The 20489-nt window shown below is 39.4% G+C and overlaps 2 protein-coding genes across 2 annotated transcripts in view; one reads left to right on the top strand and one right to left on the bottom strand.

The window, feature by feature from the left end:
* The window catches only part of LOC139731982 (prominin-1-A-like), a 114051-nt gene that overhangs the window by 20106 nt on the left and 73456 nt on the right, over window positions 1–20489 (top strand). Inside the window, exons 4-5 of the mRNA XM_071642855.1 lie at window positions 17481–17601; window positions 18290–18356. Of these exons, the coding sequence (XP_071498956.1) occupies window positions 17481–17601; window positions 18290–18356 (188 nt within the window). The remainder of the gene's footprint in view (window positions 1–17480; window positions 17602–18289; window positions 18357–20489) is intronic.
* On the bottom strand, window positions 584–13995 carry LOC139731970 (uncharacterized). Its single transcript, XM_071642844.1, has 11 exons — window positions 13384–13995; window positions 12465–12581; window positions 11717–11795; window positions 11041–11278; window positions 10498–10500; window positions 8084–8624; window positions 4737–4923; window positions 4010–4258; window positions 2692–2863; window positions 2010–2158; window positions 584–759 (listed from the first exon to the last, which is right to left on the bottom strand). The coding sequence occupies exons 1-11, from the start codon at window positions 13993–13995 to the stop codon at window positions 584–586; spliced, it is 2523 nt and encodes an 840-aa protein (XP_071498945.1).

The following is a 20489-nucleotide window of genomic DNA, read 5'->3' as shown; positions in this document are numbered from 1 at the left end:
TTTCAATAAGTGCAAATGAAAACGGGACAAGTAAAATCTCCTTGTTATAAGCGGTATCTTGCTATATCCGAGCTCGTTATAACGGGGTTTCCCTGTATTAGATGGAGTTACTGGTGAGTGAAGGAGAAGGATTTTCAGATATGGTACATTGATCTTGAACCTAGGTAGATCTGGCCAAATTATTATCAGCACACTGGCACAACATGGATAAACGTGGACCTAGTATGATCAAAATCTATCCTGGAGTAAAGTACTAGTTCATTGACCTTTGACCCCGGGTTTTGTTGCACATCATGGGGTACCAATTATGATCAAAATCTATCCAGGTTTTCGTGTTATCATGTGAACGAAAAATCCAGACAGAAAGACGGACAATCCGAAAGTACATGAATTATGTCATCAGCACTTCGTTGCGGAGGCATATTAATGAGAATATTCAAATTGCCATGTTTGATTAATCACATTTGCACATTTGATTAATCTTGAACGCAATCCTAAGAAACTGAAGGAAGGTCTGAATGTCAGTGTTTTTATCTCAAATATGTGTAGGGAACCCAATGCGTTGAAGGCCATTCTGTCTTCTTCACTGCTTTGCAAATCGACGATGTTTCTCCAACATCTTGACAGCCTCTTCCTTGTTGGGGCGTTCTACTCTTGAGCAGAGGGCTGGCTTGGCCTGCAATTCAGGAATTGTTGACCGGATCTTGTTCTTTCCAGACACGAGTTGCATAGTTTCGTCCATGAGGGCTGCCACATACTCTATAGTTGTGAGATACAATAAAATGAGAGAAGTAGCAAAATGAACATTTTGATCGAATACAGACACACACACACACACATGTATTCACATCCTCGTATGGCATACCCTTGTTGGAGACACACAAACATACATGAAGTACATCCAAAATCAATTGTTTATGTTGTGGGACAATTATTCTCAGGAATTTCTATTGTTGGTTGTCCTCCAACAGTATGGCATTCATCCCCAACATATATACACACACACACACACACACACACACACACGTAATGAACCCGTTTCATAGTCCCCTGCTCGAACTCATTCCGCAGAAAGCAAAATTACAATATCTGTCATCCGTGACACATTCTGAATTAAAGTAGATTTCTAAATGCATCAAGAAAGACAGAGGGTATGATTTTTCTTTTCTTAGAATGAGCATGGGTAGTTAGACAACTTGTGGAACGAGTCATGCAGATAAGAACTTGTGGCTCTGAATCATTGATGCTTTGATCATTTTAGCTACCAAGGGGGAACAAGGCAGTTCTCGAACCACAAGTGTCGCCTGATCACGCAATATACATTTTTTAACAGGTGAATGTTGAAGTGACAGGTGTGATAATGAAAGGTCTGATATTGTACATAACTTTCACTAAAGTTGAGTTGTAATAAGAATAAAACATATCTGCAAGGAATTGGAAGATGGTGATAATGAAACAAATAGTGTCTCGTATAATAAATATGCTAGTTAGGGAATAACAGTTGAGAAATAACACCAGGTTAGTAAAGTGCAGCAACAGGTATAAAAGTGTTAAATTGAACATGATTGTGTAGTGTTGCTCTGTGAAGGAAATGAAGGCTAACGCCTGTAGCATGCAAGAAATCATGCAGTCATAAATTGCTTAGTGCAAGCAAGAACATGATTTTGTTTTTGATTGAAGAGAGATTGTTCAAACAAAAAAGATTAACCAAAATAACAAACAATTTGACATCAAATGACCTTGTCATGTGACATTTGACCTTGTCATGTGACCTAAAAGTGTGTCATAATGTGAAGGCTTCCATAGTGCACCTATGATCCAAGTTATGACTGAAGAGAGCTTGTTCGAACAGGAGCAATTTTAAAAAGGTTAACCGAAACTTTAACGGACACACGGACGGACGTACGGACATACAGAATATGGATCGTTATGTGTCTCCACGAACATTTGTTCAGGCTACACAAAAACACTGAACAATTCAAGAGACTAGGATACAAGGATGAACTTACTGAATGTGCAAGATGTCAGCACTTTGGACACAGTGTGTCCACCTTCTTTGGCCTTTGGGTAGCTGATGCGGTACATGGGGGTGCCATCAGCCCTGGTTGCTTGGTTTCGACCGGCGTTCTCATTCCAGTGCAACATGGCAAGGAACAGTCTGAAAATTGTAATAAGTAGTGGAGGGGAGTTGACACAAATTGAACAAACACAAGCAAAATTAAATCCTTAGTCCATGTTGATCGCTTCATTATCTGAAAAGAATTGACATATGTGTATATTTGGTCTATTCAGGTACATTCTGAATCATTTGGAAAACAGTGAGTGAAAAACCCAAGATTGCTCTAAGGGTGGGGGTGGGGTGGGGGGGGGGGTGGGGTGGGGGGGAATCAATCCCTTATCCCTTCAACTTCGAACACAATAACCTTGCGACATGAAAAGACCAGGCCTCAACACTTCTGGATTTGCTCCCCCCCCCCCCCCAGTCCGCGCTATCATTTGAAATCAAATTACCATCACAATTTCACATCCAATTTTGTAAACACATTTCACTTCTATATGTGCACAATTTAACGATTTTGTGTACACTTTTTAAACAAATTATTCAAAAGTATAAACACTGAACTATGGCCTGATTGGTGTCACTGTGCCATCCCTTCAGCCTGTAATGATTCAACTGAAAGATGTCCTTACCTGCACTTCATACCAGTGTACGAGAAGGCAAGCATTTTCGGACACCAATACAGCAACACACTGTGAAAAGCCTCCACAGAGCTTGTCTGATCCAGTGGGGACATCTTCTTGATGTCGTTGACTAGTCTGGTCTTTGTAATTTCCTCCGACAGCTTCTCAAATGCCTTGGTACCTAAGGACATAAAATAATAAATAATTAGTACATGTACAAACTAAACAAGGCGGTTCTGGAACCACTAGTGTCGCCTGATCACGCATTCCACGCAATATACATTTTTGTTTATGAATGAAGTAAGCTTGCTTGAACAGGATCAATTTTTAAAAAGGTTAAGCAAACGTACAAACAATTTGACCTCAAATTACCTTGTCATGTGACCTTTGACCTTGTCATGTGACCTAAAAGTGTGTCATAATGTGAAGGCTTCCATAGTGCACCTTTGATCCAAGTTTGGTTATGATTGAAGAGAGCTTGTTCGAACAGGAGCAGGTTTACCAAAATAACGAACAATTTGACCTCAAATGACCTTGTCAGGTGACCTTTGACCTTGTCATGTGACATAAAAGTGTGTCATAATGTGAAGGCTTCCATAGTGCACCTATGATCCAAGTTTGGTTATGATTGAAGAGAGCTTGTTCGAACAGGAGCAATTTTAAAAAGGTTGAACCAAAACTTTAACGGACACACGGACGGACGAACGAACGGACATACAGTATTTGGATCGCTATGTGTCTCCACGAAAATTCGTTCAGGCGACACAACATACTTGAAAGAAATCTGTTACTTTGTTGTTGCATTCTTGATCCTATGTAATATTTCCCATAAGGTAGTCGATTTTTGTGTTCATTTAATACCGATGAAATTAACTCACATGAATGTTACCAAAATCTTTAAAAAAAAATATTGCTTGCATTTTGATTTTATATGTTTTAGATAGTCAATCATGCAAGCTCTTTCTTTGATTTTACCTTCTGCAAATATATCACTTTGATGTAAAATGTTAAAGGAGTACGTCATACGGGATCAATATCTTAAAAGTATGAAATGTATTCCTCCTATGGTAGAAAACCTAAAGGATTTGATTTCTTATCAGAGTAACCTAACATCATGCATTGAGAAGTGTGTTCTGAGTGAATGACATTCCTAATATATTGCACATGTATTTAATACTATTTTTTCCTTCTTCTTGCAACTTCTTTCTCTCAACATTTCAAAAAGTTTCTCCAGTATTCAATAAAAGTTGAAAACATGGCTATAGAATTTTCAAGTATAATCTTTCTTTTCATAATATACAGTGCTACCACACTAAGTTTCACTAACCTTGCCTCATCCACTCCCGTTGTCCATATTCCTCTCCATGTGCACAAGTAGGGAAGAGGTCTCCATGGTTGTCATGGACATTCCTAATGTGGTTTAGAATGGATTTGTACTTCGCTGCAATCATATCTCCATTGCCATCCGGACTTGAAGCGGCACACCAGTACACGTGGCTGACAATCGATCGCTTCCATCTGCCCACAACTTCACAGTCCTTCAGCTTGGCTACCGCATTGATTTTTTTCTTTAGACCTAAATGCAGTTATGTAATAAAATGTCAGAAGAAAAAAAAAAAGATGAAAATTTAATGCTTTATAATGGAGAAAGACTACGGTTCAGAAATGTACTACATGACTTTTCATGTGAACAAGATATTCACTACATTTGCATGTAGATTTACATGAAAAGGCACAAACCTCTCACTCTCATTGCAATTTTTCCTATTCAGACAGAAGAATAATAAAAAAGTGCTTCTGTGTGATCAACAGTTCTATTACACATTCTCGTAGGTTAAAAACAAAATTTACATTTTATTTTACGATAACATCTGTTCAAGCTTTTTAGATAAAATTATATCATAAACAAAACTAAAAGATTAATTTAGTAATTACATTTAATTGCCTGTGTAAATTACAATAAACCATCCATCCCTGTCTCTGGTTAGTTACTTTTAATGAAGAATGTGAATTTTTAGCATTTTTGGAAAATAAATCTTCAAACATGCCTTCACCTTTTGCGATGTGCCACACATCATACTTGTGTTGGATTTCAGGATAGGTCTCTCTCATCCACTTTGCGACTTGCGTGTGTCTGTCGGTCACGAGTGTGTCCACTTTCATCTGTTTGTCCTGGAGACTAGCCAGTGCCCTTGCGAGACCCTCTTTCTCCATCGCATTACTGTTTTTCACCTCATTGCTCTACATAAGAATTTATTTTTGGAGAAAAAAATAAAACTATTGACTTCTAAGTCAGAGGAACATGCATGAGCTTTTTATTGCTATAAACAACGGCACCCATTTTTTTCTTTTTGTTGTTCTTTATTATAGATTATCAACCAGCATTTTTGATCAACTCCAACTTTTTTTTTTTTTAAATTCGAGTAAAAGCATTATTTGATCAAAAATGAACTTTTGTACATACATTAAAATTTTGTAAATACAAGTGACATATTAACCCAGATTTTACACAGGCGCGGCGGAGCACCCCAATTTGCATCTCATTATCTGCCCGTTCTATTTGAATTCGTAACGGACTTCTACGGCAATCCGAAATTGTGGTCACTGAAAGTCAAAATCTTTACATTCAAGTTTCTTCGCTTTGCATGGGAGTTGTGAAGTGAAACTTTCCAGTCTATCTAAGTTTTCAATGAACTTGATATTCATGCAAAAAATATGAAATTTGATAAAATAAAACATGAGATATGAACCCGTTTTGAAATCAGAGTCACGAAAAACACGCTACCTATTTTTTTCTGACTGTGCCCTGGCCGGCATTCCATATTCACGAAATTCAGTATACATATTCACGAAGGTGCAATCCATATATGGTAGAAATTTTTGCTTGGGCCATCGTGTAGTTTTGGAGATATCATTAGTTTTCTACAGGTCTCGTGAAAATTTTGAGTCAGCGAACTCAGAGCGAGCGTTGTAATTCCCATAGGGAATATGCGCATGCGCAATGCACGGTGTCGCAGCAGCTCGTGTGAAAGAAAATGCAGTGCACACGTTGCGTACGCGAGTATGCTTTAGCCAGGGAGGTGGAAGAAAGAAGAAAGATGGAGATGGCACTCTGAGAGCTTCCCTCAGAAAAAAAATCAAGTGGTCTTACACCGATTAACTTCTTGAAATCCAACCCTCATTCTGTGATAAATATGTCAAAATCTGGCCTTATCGGTCCACCCATCACCCTCCGGCGCACTAGAGTGACGCAACATGATCTCCTTTCCAGGCCTTCCATAAACACACGCTCGTAAAAATCGGGCTTTGAAGCGATGCGTGGCACCGACAATATGACGTCATATTCAAAATTTTGGCAGTCTATTACATTCAGTGAAAGACGTCCCCCTTCGAAAGCTACAACTTATGGCTCAAGAATTGGGTAGCGTAGTATGTCTATACCTTTCGCTGGTTCAGCAGACTGTGCTGAGGAGATTGCCGTTTGAACCAGCGAAATCGGTACACAAACAACGGAGTTACTGAGCAGTAAGTTTTGTGCGCTAGAGATGTCATCATATTGTTTCTGTATCGATTATGAGAAATCCCGCACATTTCCGCAATTTTTTTATAGTTCGAGAGGTAGGGCTGACCTTGATCTTCAAAATGATATAAGTTACATGAGCGTGTTCGGGCGTGTTTTCAAACAGTTCGAGTGTAAAAGTAGTGCTTCATAGAGACCGAAGCGGTTTTTTTTTCGTCTGCACCCGAGTCGAGCGAGCTGGGGCTTTTCAGCGTACTCGTCGGGTTGTTGTAGGGCCGCCGCGTAGGCGTCGGGACAGCGTTCGTTGCCGTTGTTTCGGTGAATTTGAGTTACTAGTAAATACATATTGGAATGGAAAGTTGAGTGTTAAAAAGTGTAAATTAGACATATCAGCCTTGATTATAAAAATTTTAAGTAGAGAATTAAAGATGATATCTATAAAAGCCTAGATGTATGATGCTGTAAGTATATTTTAGGGGGAAAAACAGAGCTTAGTATACAGTGTTTCGCCTCACTCTCCCTCGATCATTCATCGGTATAAAATACCGGTAATCGGCTTGACTCTACCCCATGCTAACGTTACAAAAAATTGAATTAAAAAGTAGCAGAGTACACCTCTGGAGCTAGTAGAATCTAACGTTTAACAGTGGTTAGATTCTAGTTTGTGAAATACTAGAGTCTACTAGCTAGGACTATTAGGTATGCTTTTGCTAGGCAGCGTACCTGAGGTGACGCTGCGCTAAACAGTGTCCTGAGCCTTGCCCTTGCCTTGGCCTCCAATTTCCAAAAGCCAAGGCCCAACTAACTTTCTGAGTTTCAGTTTCAATTGCAAATCAAATTTCGTTAAGTTGCTGTGTCAATGTGATTTTGAATTTGCTAAAAGCAATTCCTCCTCAACAAACTCGTCTCCGTCAAAATCACGATCGCCAGGACCACCACCACTGCTTACACCACTGCTTTACAGAATACACTCTATAGAGTTATGTGCTTACACTGTAGCCATTTTATTCCCCGACCACAATGCATTTCGCGTCGTGAGTTTCCGCCACAAGATTTACGACTTGCAGTGCGCCGAGCGTGAGTAATGGGATTACGGGAGGGGGAAAAAAACGCTGTCGGGGCCACGCATGACTTCAAAGGAAACTCAGAAGAGCACACTCCATCTTTCTTCGTCTTTCTTCCACCTCCCTGCTTTAGCCATAGAGCTACACGGGTTGAGTGCAGCTCCGTACATATCAACGCAGTCATCGCACAAACGTGATCGTGACTATGTGGGACTAGTCTGCACATCATGCCATTGGTTTTCGCACAACGCGAATTTGACATCGTCTTCTATTTTTTTCTGACACAAGTCTGGCTGGGTGAATATCTTCATAATATTTCATACATAGATCAATGAGACCTTGATTTTTCGATATATTATCATAACTTATCTGGCCACCGGCAAAAATTTGAGAAATTTGGACGAAATCTAAGTCAATTTTTGCTCACTTTTCTTAGTCAAAATATCGCTAAAATTCAACTTTTTCTGATGATCAAATTGTTTAGTTATACATATGAGTACGTTAATATGTTCATTAGGATTAATAACCAAACTTTTATTTTTCAGAAATATTTGTCTATCGTGAGTTTTAGGGCAGGAAAGTTGTTTACCTTTTTTCGCACTGTACGAAAACATTATGTTTACTTTATGCAAATAAGGTGCCGTAGCCAATGGATTTCGGCTTGGTAATTAGGGTGCTCCGCCGCGCCTGTACAAACACCATTCAAATCATATATGTCATGAATTTTTTATTACTTACATACATTCCAAGACAGTCATTATACTCTTTGGTACTTGACATACAATTTACATATAAATAAAGACTTCATCAGCCTTACCTGAACTAGTTGGACATCAATAATCTTGTCCCTCTTCAGGTCCAAGAGAGTATATGAACCATACTTGGCGGAGTGTCCCGGGGAATCTGCTCGACCATCCCCCCCGAGTACGAGTGGCTCTCCATCCCGAACATCCTCGAGCAGCTTTCGCTGTTCCTCCTTTGCCACTCTAATTATTGCTGGCTGGAGGTAGTCCCTTTGATGGTCCATGAATGTCTGTACTGTGATGACTCTCAGGTTCATGTGTTGTAGCACACGGAGGATCTTGGTTGGGCTGCCTCCACCAAAGAGAATAGCTGCGGACAAAAGCAGATTGCCAGCCATTAGGTTTCCAATTTTGGGCTGGCTCTGCCATTCTCTGACATTGCCACATCCGAGACATGTTGCAACCACCTTCAGCATGGAGCCGTAGGATCTGGGGCACACCTTCTCAATACGAACATTTCTTGAAAGGCAGGAAATGCACACTTGAAACAATTCAAGAAGTTTCGATTCAAAGACGATAAACTTCTCTTCCTTCTCGGGGCTCTTGGGTTGGGACCTGAATGGCAGACAAACAAAAAAAAAAAAAAGAAAGAGAAAGAGAAGGTATGTATTAAAGTTAACTCTGTTAATAAAATACACTATGTACACTGCTGCATGAACTATAACTTATTTGAATTTAGATGTGCTAAGTGAATTTAAATTTATGTGATTAAGAACATTGTATGCAAAAATCTATTATACTGAAAGAGGTACAGGGAGCTGTTGGTGCTCACTTAATCACACATTTGCCTTTCTAACAAAGTCTCTGGTGCATCAAAGAAGGAAATATTCTTTCCCTAACTAGAATGATCCTATCAAGATATATGATGCTTTTCACAGAGGTAAAGGTAGAAATAATGCTGCTGTTTACATTTGGCTACACCCCCTGAGATACCAGCCCCTTTTGAAGTAATTTCATGTAAGGCCAAGTAAAAAAAGAAAGTAGTTTCTCGTCCGGGTTTTTTGAGCAAGGCGATGAGGGAGGTCCTTACTATTTGATATCTTACTATTTTTTCAAGGATCGTCGAAATGAAAGTAATAGGGCCTATGTGTTTCTCGTCCGGTAATTCTGAGAAAGCTAACGAGAGAGGGCTTTACAATTTTCTATATTCAATTTATGAAATGAAATATCACTCTGGTAGCTGTGTTATGAGACCAGGTCCCAAGTGTACGTCTTGCCTGCACTCTGTGCATTTTCAAACAAATAGATATATGTGCCATACTTGAAATGAAACTTCATGCATGCAGAAATACATTTGCTTTTTCTTTCCACTACAGATGTCAGGGGAAAATGACCATCTTAATACTGGTATTTAGTGTTGTAATGGCTTTTCTGATACCAGTGTTCTTGCAATTCTGATGTATTGTGCTATCAATTGAAACAGGTATAAAACATGTCTTTCGACAAATGTACGACTGAAATAAATTCCATGATATTCAAAACACTGCTTTATTTATTGGTGTTTGTGACTTCTGGTGTCCACACAGCTGGTATGTATATCTGCAGTTCTTCACAGTACAATTGTAGCATATTCAACTGGAAACTGGCTTGTACAATTGCAGATGGATGTCAAAATGATACTGATATGGCATTCTAGCATTAAACGTTTAAAGATGTTTCTTCATGTTCTAAAAAGACATTTGATAATCACTCATTATTTGGATGATGAATGATTGTATAACAGTACACACTACAGATGATACCACTCACGGCTGTGTCCATGAATTTACATCGTGAAGAAAAGTATCCCGCAGAAATACGAGACAAACCAGAATCCGTGGAAAAGTTATTTATTTTGTAGATACACCCATTTAATAATTCTACATTTGCTGGAAAAGCGCATTCATTTTCTCTTCAAAATAGAATGTATCGCCGTGACAGACCAGGGGATGGGGACCCTTGACAGCTACAAAACACGCACACTTTGCCGATATACGGTGCGGCACGGCCACTGCACTGGCACCGTGTACCAGGGAGGTGTGGACCTCCCTGCTGGCACCGTACCTTCCGACACTGCACACACATGCTCATAGTCACAATGACATGAAAATGTATCCAAACTCGATACCGTACCATCCTCACAAGCATTTGTACAGTACAATTCATCCGCTTAAAATATCAGAAACGGGGAAAAATACGAACAACGCGCGAAATATGCGTGGAATATCAGCGATTGTTCGCAAAAATGTTGCCGCTATCGCGTTCACGACGTACCGAGTGCGCTGTACATCACAGCCCAGTAGGCCGGCCCGCCGCGCCGCCCATCCAACTACAGTGCAGTTCGACTGCTTTGTGGGTCATTCCTTCTTGCCGATCGGCCGAGCTCGCAGTGTTATGCATGCGTACGTTATTACATACGCACTACACACAGAAGCTACAGCTGTACTACAGTCTGCAGCTAAGTAGAGGACGCAAGGCGCAAAAATTAGAAATGAGACGTCACGATTGTTAGGTGAATTGTCGATCTTTTTTTTTTTTTCCGGCGGCCGAAAAAATAGTAAATATCAAAAAGTCGATGCGGCAACTGAAAATCGATGCGGGCGGGGAGCGGGCTGGGACGAGAATTATGAATTTCTTGGTATTTTCAGGGCCATTTTGAAAATAGTAAATAGTAAAAAAATCGATGCGGCGGCCAAAATCGATGCGCGCGAGGACGAGAAACTGGTTTCTTTTTTTACTTGGCCTAAGGATGAGTCTATAAATTTTGTAGATTTGGGCCATGCATTTTCGAACAGAGGTTAAAATTATCTTATAATATAATATGAGGGGGCCACCTTGTACCATCCCCAACCTTGGTCCCAAAAGCATCGCCCTGTGGACTCCTACGAAAGAGAATGGAGAATAAACATATTCCCAGATTTAAAAAAAAATAAAACAAAAAAGCCACTCAAGCCATGTACATTAAACAGGGTTGAAGGTCCTTGTAACTTACGCTGCTGGCTTTTCCTTGTGTTCAGGGTCAGTCTCTGAGGTTGGTGTATAGGTGGGGTCTTTAACTTCATCATCTGGTTCTTCCCAGTCTTCTTCAGCTGGTTCTTCTGCACTGAGAGGTTCTTCTAAACTGAGTGGTTCTTCTGGCACCACCAGACTGCTTTTTTCGGTCTGAGTACAAGCATCACAAAACTGTATTTGGGCAGACACTGGCTGATTGAAGTCTTCTTTCTTTATACCTGTGATTAAAAAAAATAATGAGGGAAAAAATGCTTTTGAGTCATTTGTTCATTTCCTAATAAAGGAACATGAGATCAATGTTGTTAATCAACATTGAATATATATGTATACATCACTGATATTCACATGTGTCTGATAAACTCAATTAAAATTGTTTAGTGCCTGCCAATTATCCTGTGGGAAGCTTTGAATTACAAAACATCTGTCTCAATGTCATGTCCGTTTCGCTGGATTTGCCCACATGTAGTTTGAAATATGCTATTCATGTAGTTCAAGATTGTCCATGAAATATGTAGAAATGGATGAAACTAATGGAAACAAATCTTGTCCATATATTTCATTAACATGGATGTGATACAAGCACTGATTTTAAAGATAGTCATACTGTCTAACTCAATATGGAATTGCTGTACATGTACACTCGATTTTCAACTAACCTCTTGAAATAGGTATCGGCTTCACTTGAACTTTGCAGGATCTTTTACGCATGCGAACTCCCACTCTTCGATGAACCATCTGCAAAATTTCACACAGAAAGAGTTATTTGATTACTGGAATGAAAACACTGTAATGAGATATGATATTCAGTTTTTGCAAAGACCACTTCTTCATCTCCCTTATAACAACTTCCTTCACTCCCAGAAGTTTCTGGGACCATCACCATGTGACGATTCTATATGTAAACAAAATGCTAACCTATCCTGGCATGATGTATGACCACTGGTGTTAACAGACTGGACGGCGGATGCACATTGTAAATGTGCCTGGAATGCAGTTTTACACACGCATTGCTTTTGGCTGCGTCTCTGCATGGAGACATTTTGAAGGGGAAAACCCAACTACATGTACATTATACAGCTGCCAAATTAGTCTAAATCAGTGTTTGATGTTAGTTACTGCACATTCTCTAAATAAAGCAGACAAATTATTTTGTCAGAACATATCAAGTGTCTGGAAACCCAATCCACCCCCCCCCCCAAATATAAAAAAGGGGATATAAAATACAATTTTGTTTTTCTTCATGCTAATGCATAAGCCCAAATAAACAATGCACAAGTATTCAATGTTCACATCTATGTTATAGCAAACTTTTCAAATATAAAGAGGTCTTCTGCTAATTTTCACAAAACAAAATATCAAAATCATACAATACATGACAAGGGAATAAACTTGTGATCCACTAACCTTTACAGAATAGCGATACTGATTCCCTTTGCTGCGCTCTAGAATATCTTTTGCCAAATCCTTGGTTCTTTCCTCTGCAGCCTTCCTGCCATATTCCATGGTTATTTCTTTGATTTCCTATGAGTAAGATGATTGGATGCATTAACAGACCAATGAAATAAATGTAGGACACACTTACAAGGTACAATCCTACCCCCCCCCCCAAAAAAAAAGGAAAGAAAAAAAAAAGAAAATGTTCATAAAATTTCTAATAAGTAATCACGGCACACATTCAATATTCCAGTACACATTCATTTTGGGAATGGCATCTGGCAGAAGAATCACTGTAGATGATTCGCTAGCATACATTTCATATAGCATGCAGTCTGCATGCTTGATGTCCACATGGCACATGTTCATAAAATTTTTTTTTTTAAATAATAAAAACTGCGTTATTTGACAATAACGAAATTCGTCAGATCGATTGTCTATTACATACAAAGGATTTTAAGGCCTTATTCGACGTCTATATATACAACACATTTTGCCGCCGTTTGCAAATCCACAAACAGCCTCAAAATGGTCTGTATAATACTTCGACCTCTTTGACGCCATTTGCAAATCCACCAACGGCCTCAAAGTGGTCCGTAAAAATATTTGATCCCTTTGACGCTGTTTGCAAATCTACTAATTAATGTCTAGTATCTACTAGTATTATACTAACTTAATAAACCATTCAATTTTACTCAATTTAAAAAAAATATTTCAAGCAAAACTATGTAAAGCTAGCTTGCGCATAGTCCGTGGAAGGAGACACAGTCTGGGGCCCACGGACTAGCTTGCGCAGTGTAAATTGCCACGCAAAATTTTGTGCTAAATATCAGTCATTTTAATTTTTACTAATTTTAGTCTTTTAGTTTTAGTTTATTTAGTTGCCCACCTTCATTCTCTGATAGGATGTAGATCTACGCTGATGTCGCTTTCTTATGTTGCCCAACATGCCTGAGCCGGAGGTTAAACTTGAAGTTGAACTGGTTGAAGCCTTGGAAGGCCCACATACGTCTTGGCCTAGGTCTTGGACATGATGATCACTGGGTTGAGTTGTCTTTTGTAGCTCGGCGTCAGTTTCAGAAGACGTTGAGTCTGGGTGCACACTTGAACTGGAACAAGGGGCAGACTGATTGACGATGACGTTGTCTTTACGGAAAATATGTGGAATAGAATGTGGAAGTAGGGTTGGGGATAGTTTCCTGAGTCCCATTCGATACATTTGGAGCTGTGTTTGATCGTATTGATCGTCATCGAAGTGTAGACTGCATACATTGATGTGCTTGACTTGTCTGTGGTCGAAAACCCGGTGTTGTTGGATGAAATGTATCCAGGCCATTTGTATGGGTGATAATCTCGATCCAGTCGATGTGGCTACCGGCATCGAATGCACAATTGCATTCCTGTGGGTGGATGAGCAGTTCATTACCATGCATCGATCCCCAGATGTTTTCTTCTTTTTCCCGGCATTTTTTGTCCCTGCCGATCCTCCATCGTCGGCCATGATCTTTCACACACAAAAAATACCCCTCTCCAAAATGTCAGAAAAAAAAAAAGGATGAAAATTTAATGCTTTATAATGGAGAAAGACTACGGTTCAGAAATGTACTACATGACTTTTCATGTGAACAAGATATTCACTACATTTGCATGTAGATTTACATGAAAAGGCACAAACCTCTCACTCTCATTGCAATTTTTCCTATAATGTCGTATCCATGTAAAAATTGTCGCAAAGATTGTAAAGTTGTAATCTACTTGTCTCCGACCAGTCTTGCTCAGTGTAAATACGCGTAAATGCACGTTGAGCTTGAGTAGAGCGAGCTGCGAGCAGGTATTATAGTAGGCTAGTAGCAAATGGAAAAAAGTCGTCTCTAAAGCGAAGTAGCGAGCAAAAAATCGTAGAGTATAGCGACCTACCTGAAAAGAGACGATAGATTGCTGTGTACCACTGTAGCATGCAGTGCAGTGTGCACCGCGCGCTTCCCGCACCGATGCTACATTCCCCCGTGACTACGGTACTACAGTCACAGCTGTACTACGTATTTGAGTGCTTGTACTCGCAGTCGAGCCGCTCGCTACGTCGCTTGTCGTACACTGGCATAGCAAGCTATGTAGCAGAGGCTTTGGATGAAAGCAGTGAATGTGTACTACAGTAAAGTAACCTGCTGCGGAGCGCGAATTTAAGAACCCGCGAATACGTTTTCGAGCCGCTCAGCGCGAAAAATTAATCGCGCGAAAATATTGACGTTTACAGTAGGTCATTTTGCCGTTTTGCTTCTAGCCTATAGCTAGCTAGAGCGAGTCGCCGTGCATGGCCGTGGCCGCCTGAGCAGCGGAGCGCGGCCTCGGCCGAGGGCTCCCCTCTCGTACCGTCCGCACCGTACCGCGCGCGCGCTGGCACGTACAGAGTCGCATCACTCGCGGATTAATCTTTTACGCGGGACGTTATTTTTCCAACCAAAATAAAACTAAAAAAGTCCTCTCAAAATTCTAAATTTTCTGAATATTATGTGATGTATCAAAAAATCGTTCACTAGAACATTTTTTTCTAATAATTCTTAAACAAATTAGAACATAAAATCCATCATAAGAGAGCGATATGACGCAATTTTAAAGCTTTGACAGCACTGCATTTGCGTGGACATAAGAGGGAATACCCTTACGTGACATCATAATCTAGGGGTCTTGACTCAACGGGGAATAAGGCTTCGATATTTTGACGAAATTTGAACGCATATTCCTCAAAAACCAACCTTTTTAGGGGTTTGAAAGATGTGAGGTAGGAAAGTATGGTTAATAAGCCTTTCAAAAACACAAACAGTCCAGTTTTTGGCGATCGGCTTCTTATGTGAACTTTAATGATGCGGTGCCATTAGCTCCTATATCAGATAGGCATTTTGATGATGTCAGTGATGATGTCAGTGCCTCATAACTATTCAATTAGTCAATATCTAAAGATCATTGAACAATTCTTCCTGTTGATAATTCAGCAATGTAACCCCCTTTCGTTGAACTAGTAAGTTACTATACATATATCCAGAGATGCCAACTGCTGCTTTTTTGCATTATTTGGTACTGTTTTGCTAGAAATACTGCAGGCTTCATGGAAAAATATGATTTTTCTAGATTTCTATTAAGTACTTTCACATGCAGGCAAGGTAAATATACTCCTTTTCTGCTGGAAATAAGTCTTTTCAACTCTCAGAATATTGTAATGCTGTTTTAACAAGCTTGCTAACCCTGTATTGTACATATATGAAGGTTTAGTCTCTACAACCAGTCACTTTGGGGATAAATGCATATGTTAGTTGTGTCTGTTACTCTACTGTGGCTGAGACTACTATAAAGTGGCATTTTATTTTTATGTTCCTCACTTCCAGTGACAGAGTTCTTGACCTTTTGACCCTTAATCCATTTGATACCTATATATACTATAAAAATGAAATTGTTCAGGCTTAATAAAGTGAAAGGGTCTGATACTGTCACCTGTAGGGATGAGAAATTTGTAGGTGTTCAGGAAGTCTTTTGAAAAAAGGAGAAAATAACTGTAGTAGAGGTGACCCAGTCTCGGACAAATTGGTCGTAATGAGGTGAATTATCGACCATTAGTCTGTGGCTGGGAAAACCCATGTTGTCTTAGAATGAACTTCATACAGAGTGGAATGCTGTGTATGTAAAAAGGTACAGTACTAATGGCACTCAATTGAGAATCTATACAGAATTGTATCGTCACGAGGGCAGGTATTACATATATGGCTTATGGTCTATGGTGTGATGGGATGAGGATAGATTCTTAAAAAAAACCAACCAATTGTTGGCCATGTTTGTGCTGCATTGTTTGTGAGGGTATATCATTTTTTTTTTTTTGGGGGGGGGGGGATGGGATGATGGAGGTTTAGTCACAAACAATTGTAGTTTTTTTTTTCGTAGTGATATAGAAAGAGAACCTCTGAAATGTCAGCTGTGGTGGTATTTTTGTTGTTGATGCTGTCAATTTTGATTCTTATTTTATTGTTTTGCTATTGGCTTTCTGTAAATAAAGAGTCAAATATCCAATACTAACTAATTCTGTGTATGAGATATAGGAATTTACAATGTATATATGAAAACATGGATTAATGAATGAGTATATAGGTTCCTACCTGTACATGCGAGTGGTAGAGTAAATGCTTTATGTGATATATATTCATTACATATCTGTCAATATACCTATCTGTTCTGCTTACAACATATTGTTAGTCATGAGCTGTGCCTGGATTCCAGGAAAGTATTACATTGGCATGATGTCAGTGGAAGGATCAAGGGACCATCTCGCTAGCTAACGGGGGGGGGGGGGGGGGGGGGGGGGGGGGGGGGGGGGGGGGGGGGGGGGTGTCAGACTAGGGGATCACCTCGATATATTTAGGATTTAATTTGACTGGCAGCTTGCAAATGCAATTAATCCCTCCCAATTAGCGGGATGGCGATCTCTTAATGCTTTCAGACCGACAAAACACGCAGACAAGCCATCCAGTTTGAAGCCACTGGTCTACCTGTGTTTTGATGTGTTACAGGCAACTCTATGAGACTCTGTGGAAATATCGATTATTAACTTGCTGAGGACGGACTGTTTTGCTATATCACGCATTTCCTATAGACACCCGCCCGAGTATACTTAGGACTCGTCTACAGCGGGTTAATCCCCCCCCCCCCCAAATGTGACTGATCGACACTGATTTTTTTAAAAGATGACTTTTGTAAAGTCTTAAGTTTTTGTGCTTTCTTATATTCATGTACAATTGAAAGTTTTCTGATCCAAATCATCACATCCATTTACTGAAAATATACAATGTGAGTGCTCTATGTTACTTGACAATATATCCTTGGCTGTGAAAACAGTTGGGGGAAAATTAGTGCCACAAAATGCCCTGAAGAATGTTGGAACAAATTGTAACATGTATGTAATATTTTCTCTTTTGCTTATGCTTTCTTTTCTTTGTATGACAGTGCTGGTATGGCCTTTACAAATGTGTCCAACGAGTTCATCAAGACGTCGGTGAATGAGTTCAAAGTCACGGCAGACACTTCGCTGGAAAACCTCGCGTCGTATTTCAACGGAGCGAACAATGTGAGAGAAAAAAAAATTGATGGGAACATTATGTGACAATGTTCTCATGTCCCTTTATTTTCTAGTGGAATCACGGACAAGATTAAGAGAATGTCCACATTTTGTCTTCTTCGTCGGATAGTGGGCAGAGAAAATGATTTCACATGAAAACGTGTTTGTAGTGCTCTATATTAACAGACGAACAGATATGAACAAGATCATTGGCATGCTAAATGCTCTGAAGGGAAATGAATTGCAGTATATGTTATGAACAGGTCCCTTTCTAAACAGGTATTCTCTAGAGTAGGTTTGACTGTAATGGGCTGTTTATTTCATTCCGTGTAGGTTGACTTTGATAATGTATGAAGTAAAGTTGCTTGTGATACTTGGTATGGTTTTGTTTTTTTGTTTTTTTTTGTCTGCGTTCACTGTGGCTGAGCAGCAAGATATCAAACATAATTGACAACCATATCAAACATAATTGACAACCATAGCAATGATTATCTAACCTTCAAATTAATATATGATCCATATTGTAATGAAGGCGTTTTGTATCCAACATGCAGCAAATATTCTACAGAATGTACTAAAAAAAAAGACTAAAATATGTTTTATTGATATGCCCACTGGTGTTACAAAATTGTTGGTTTTGATATGTTTTTGTAACTGTGTCTATTCTCTTCTCTTTTGATCTCTTTGCCGCCAACAGCAAATTGACTACATGGTAGCCACAGAGTATGTCTTCGTTGATACCTTGTTGCGAGACAATTTGAACAGTAAGTACGAAGGGTGAAAAGAAAAAAATTCTTTGATCACGTTAATGAAACAAGACAGGCTAAATGCATTGGCAACAGCAACGGATGAACCATATGCTAGTCTGAAATATGATATCATGTTGAGATTGAGTCATTCTGTTTTACAAACAGCACAGGAGAGCTGTATGAATTTCCTCTGATTTCACACAAAAAACGGAAAATTTGAAGGCCTCACATTTGCGTGAGAGAAAACAGGAATGATCTCTTTCTGCGAAGAAAAAGTCCCATCGTGGCAAGACGTGTCATCGCCTTGTGACAAAAGGGAAATAGATGAATTGAAAGAATAAGTGTGCGTGTGGCGGTGATAACCAGTTACATAACAGAGCTTTTCTTTGTAAGATTTGTAATGAACATGCACAGCACTTAGACGTAATGCTCATTCTCCGTGCAAAGTATGCAGTTGTCACAAACTGTAAGTTGCTCCATTTTTAATGTGTTTGCACTTGCTGTATTGCATTTTTTCCAGCTTTTTTTGTGTGCGTGCTTAATTCGTCCAATGACATCTGTTTGTGGGTGACATTCCGTAGAGTGCCGCTAATGGATAGGAAAGGAAAAGCAAATCACAAGCTGTCCCCCAAAGCATCTACTATGAAAGCCTCTGGTATCTATTCTGTCACTTAGGCTTTACAATATATCAAAAGCTTGCTGGCCATGAATATTAAGAACTAGAGGAAAATAATGTTAAATGCCTCTGTTTTGTTGTTGAACATACAACAGGTGCATATATAGCAGACATTGTATTTTATGCCCAACACATTGATGCATAGTTTAAAAAGAATGGATGTGCATGTGACCTTGGTTACATGTACCTGTCTTCTTTATGATGGATGTAGCATGTGTCTGCAGTTAGCTTTTGATAGCAAAAAGGAAGAAACCTGTATTGCAGAGTTAGTGTGTGAAATGTGAAAACCATAATAATTTTGGGATTTTTTGTTTTTAGTCCAGATTAACTTTTTCCATCTCACTCCTGTAGGATAGTCTTGGTACAACAGAAGGCAACAAACTGTGTAGATGAGTTGCACCAATGCACACTGTGTTTATGGGACTCTTGTGATCATGTTTCGATAGCTACTTCCTCCAAAGTAACCATGCTCTCAACCACATTTGAAAGCTCTCTTCCACCTGCTTGGATGTTTCACTCAGTTCTCGTTTTGTCATGCCCCCTGCGGACACGCTCAGCCTCGGGGGAAAAACAAGGAGAAGATTGATGATGGAATAGAATTGAGAGACAAGAAAATGAGAAGTTTTTGGGGGAGCGAAAAAGCATTCATCAATAGTCTATGGGACGGTCTGATTTTGAAAAATGTGTTTTTTATTGCACGGGAAATGTTGTCAGGACATCTTTGAGGGTCTGATCCATCTTCATGTAGCTACACCTCTAGTATTGTAGCTTATGATGATAGGGCTTTGCTAGGATGCTCTTCTCGGATCCTTTGGGAGGTAATAAAAACCCCCCACTGAACATTGATGAGTCATGTCGCGCTTGTCAGTGCTGTGCCAGATGTTGGTTAAAAAAAAAAAAAAAATGTTTGAGTTGAGCACTGATATCAAGAGTGCCAGAAATGCAGTGTCTGTGGTTTATGACCACAGAAATCATGTCAAACCGCTCTAATATTCTCACTGCCAGAAATAAATTAAAATGGGGAGAGAGACAGGTAAGCGTTTAAAATGACTGGAATCTCTTGAGTAGATGACTCTTTTAGTGAACACCCCTCCTTTACAATAGTACATCCCTGTACTGTAAAATGGGAAATTCTCATGCGTTTCGTGCAGCCAGAAACTCGTGTGAAAATAAATGCACGCAAATATTTTTGCTTGTTCCATGTAACACTATTCAATGTTTTGATTCAGCAGCATTAAAAACACACGAAATTCATTTTACTCTGCCTGAGCGTGAACAATTCCTTGCGGGATAGTTTCTGCTTGTACAGTATGGTGAGAAGAAATAGATAAGTTTTATTTTGATGCTAATTGTGTAATGCAGACCTCACATTTGGTTTTCTCTCAGTATTGCATGAAATCATCAAGCATCATTTTTCTCTTTTTTTTAATTTTTTTTTTTTGGGGGGGGATGGTAAATTATAGTAAACTGCA

The sequence above is a fragment of the Diadema antillarum genome, unplaced genomic scaffold (assembly GCF_040938485.1).
Source record: "Diadema antillarum isolate AM-2024a unplaced genomic scaffold, OU_Dant_1.0 seq00000392_RagTag, whole genome shotgun sequence".
Lineage (NCBI taxonomy): Eukaryota > Metazoa > Echinodermata > Echinoidea > Diadematoida > Diadematidae > Diadema > Diadema antillarum.
Note: the sequence above shows the minus strand (reverse complement) of the source record. Positions and strands in the feature narration are given on the sequence as shown.

What these genes read in the sequence shown, in the direction of transcription:
- LOC139731970 (XM_071642844.1), bottom strand. Translation starts at nt 13,995, where the DNA reads ATGGCCGACGATGGAGGATCGGCAGGGACAAAAAATGCCGGGAAAAAG. An exon ending in AGTATCGCTATTCTGTAAAG is followed by an intron (nt 11,796 to 12,464) that starts GTTAGTGGATCA and finishes GAAATTTTGCAG; the next exon opens with ATGGTTCATCGAAGAGTGGG. An exon ending in TTGATGTCCAACTAGTTCAG is followed by an intron (nt 4,924 to 8,083) that starts GTAAGGCTGATG and finishes ATTCTTATGTAG; the next exon opens with AGCAATGAGGTGAAAAACAG.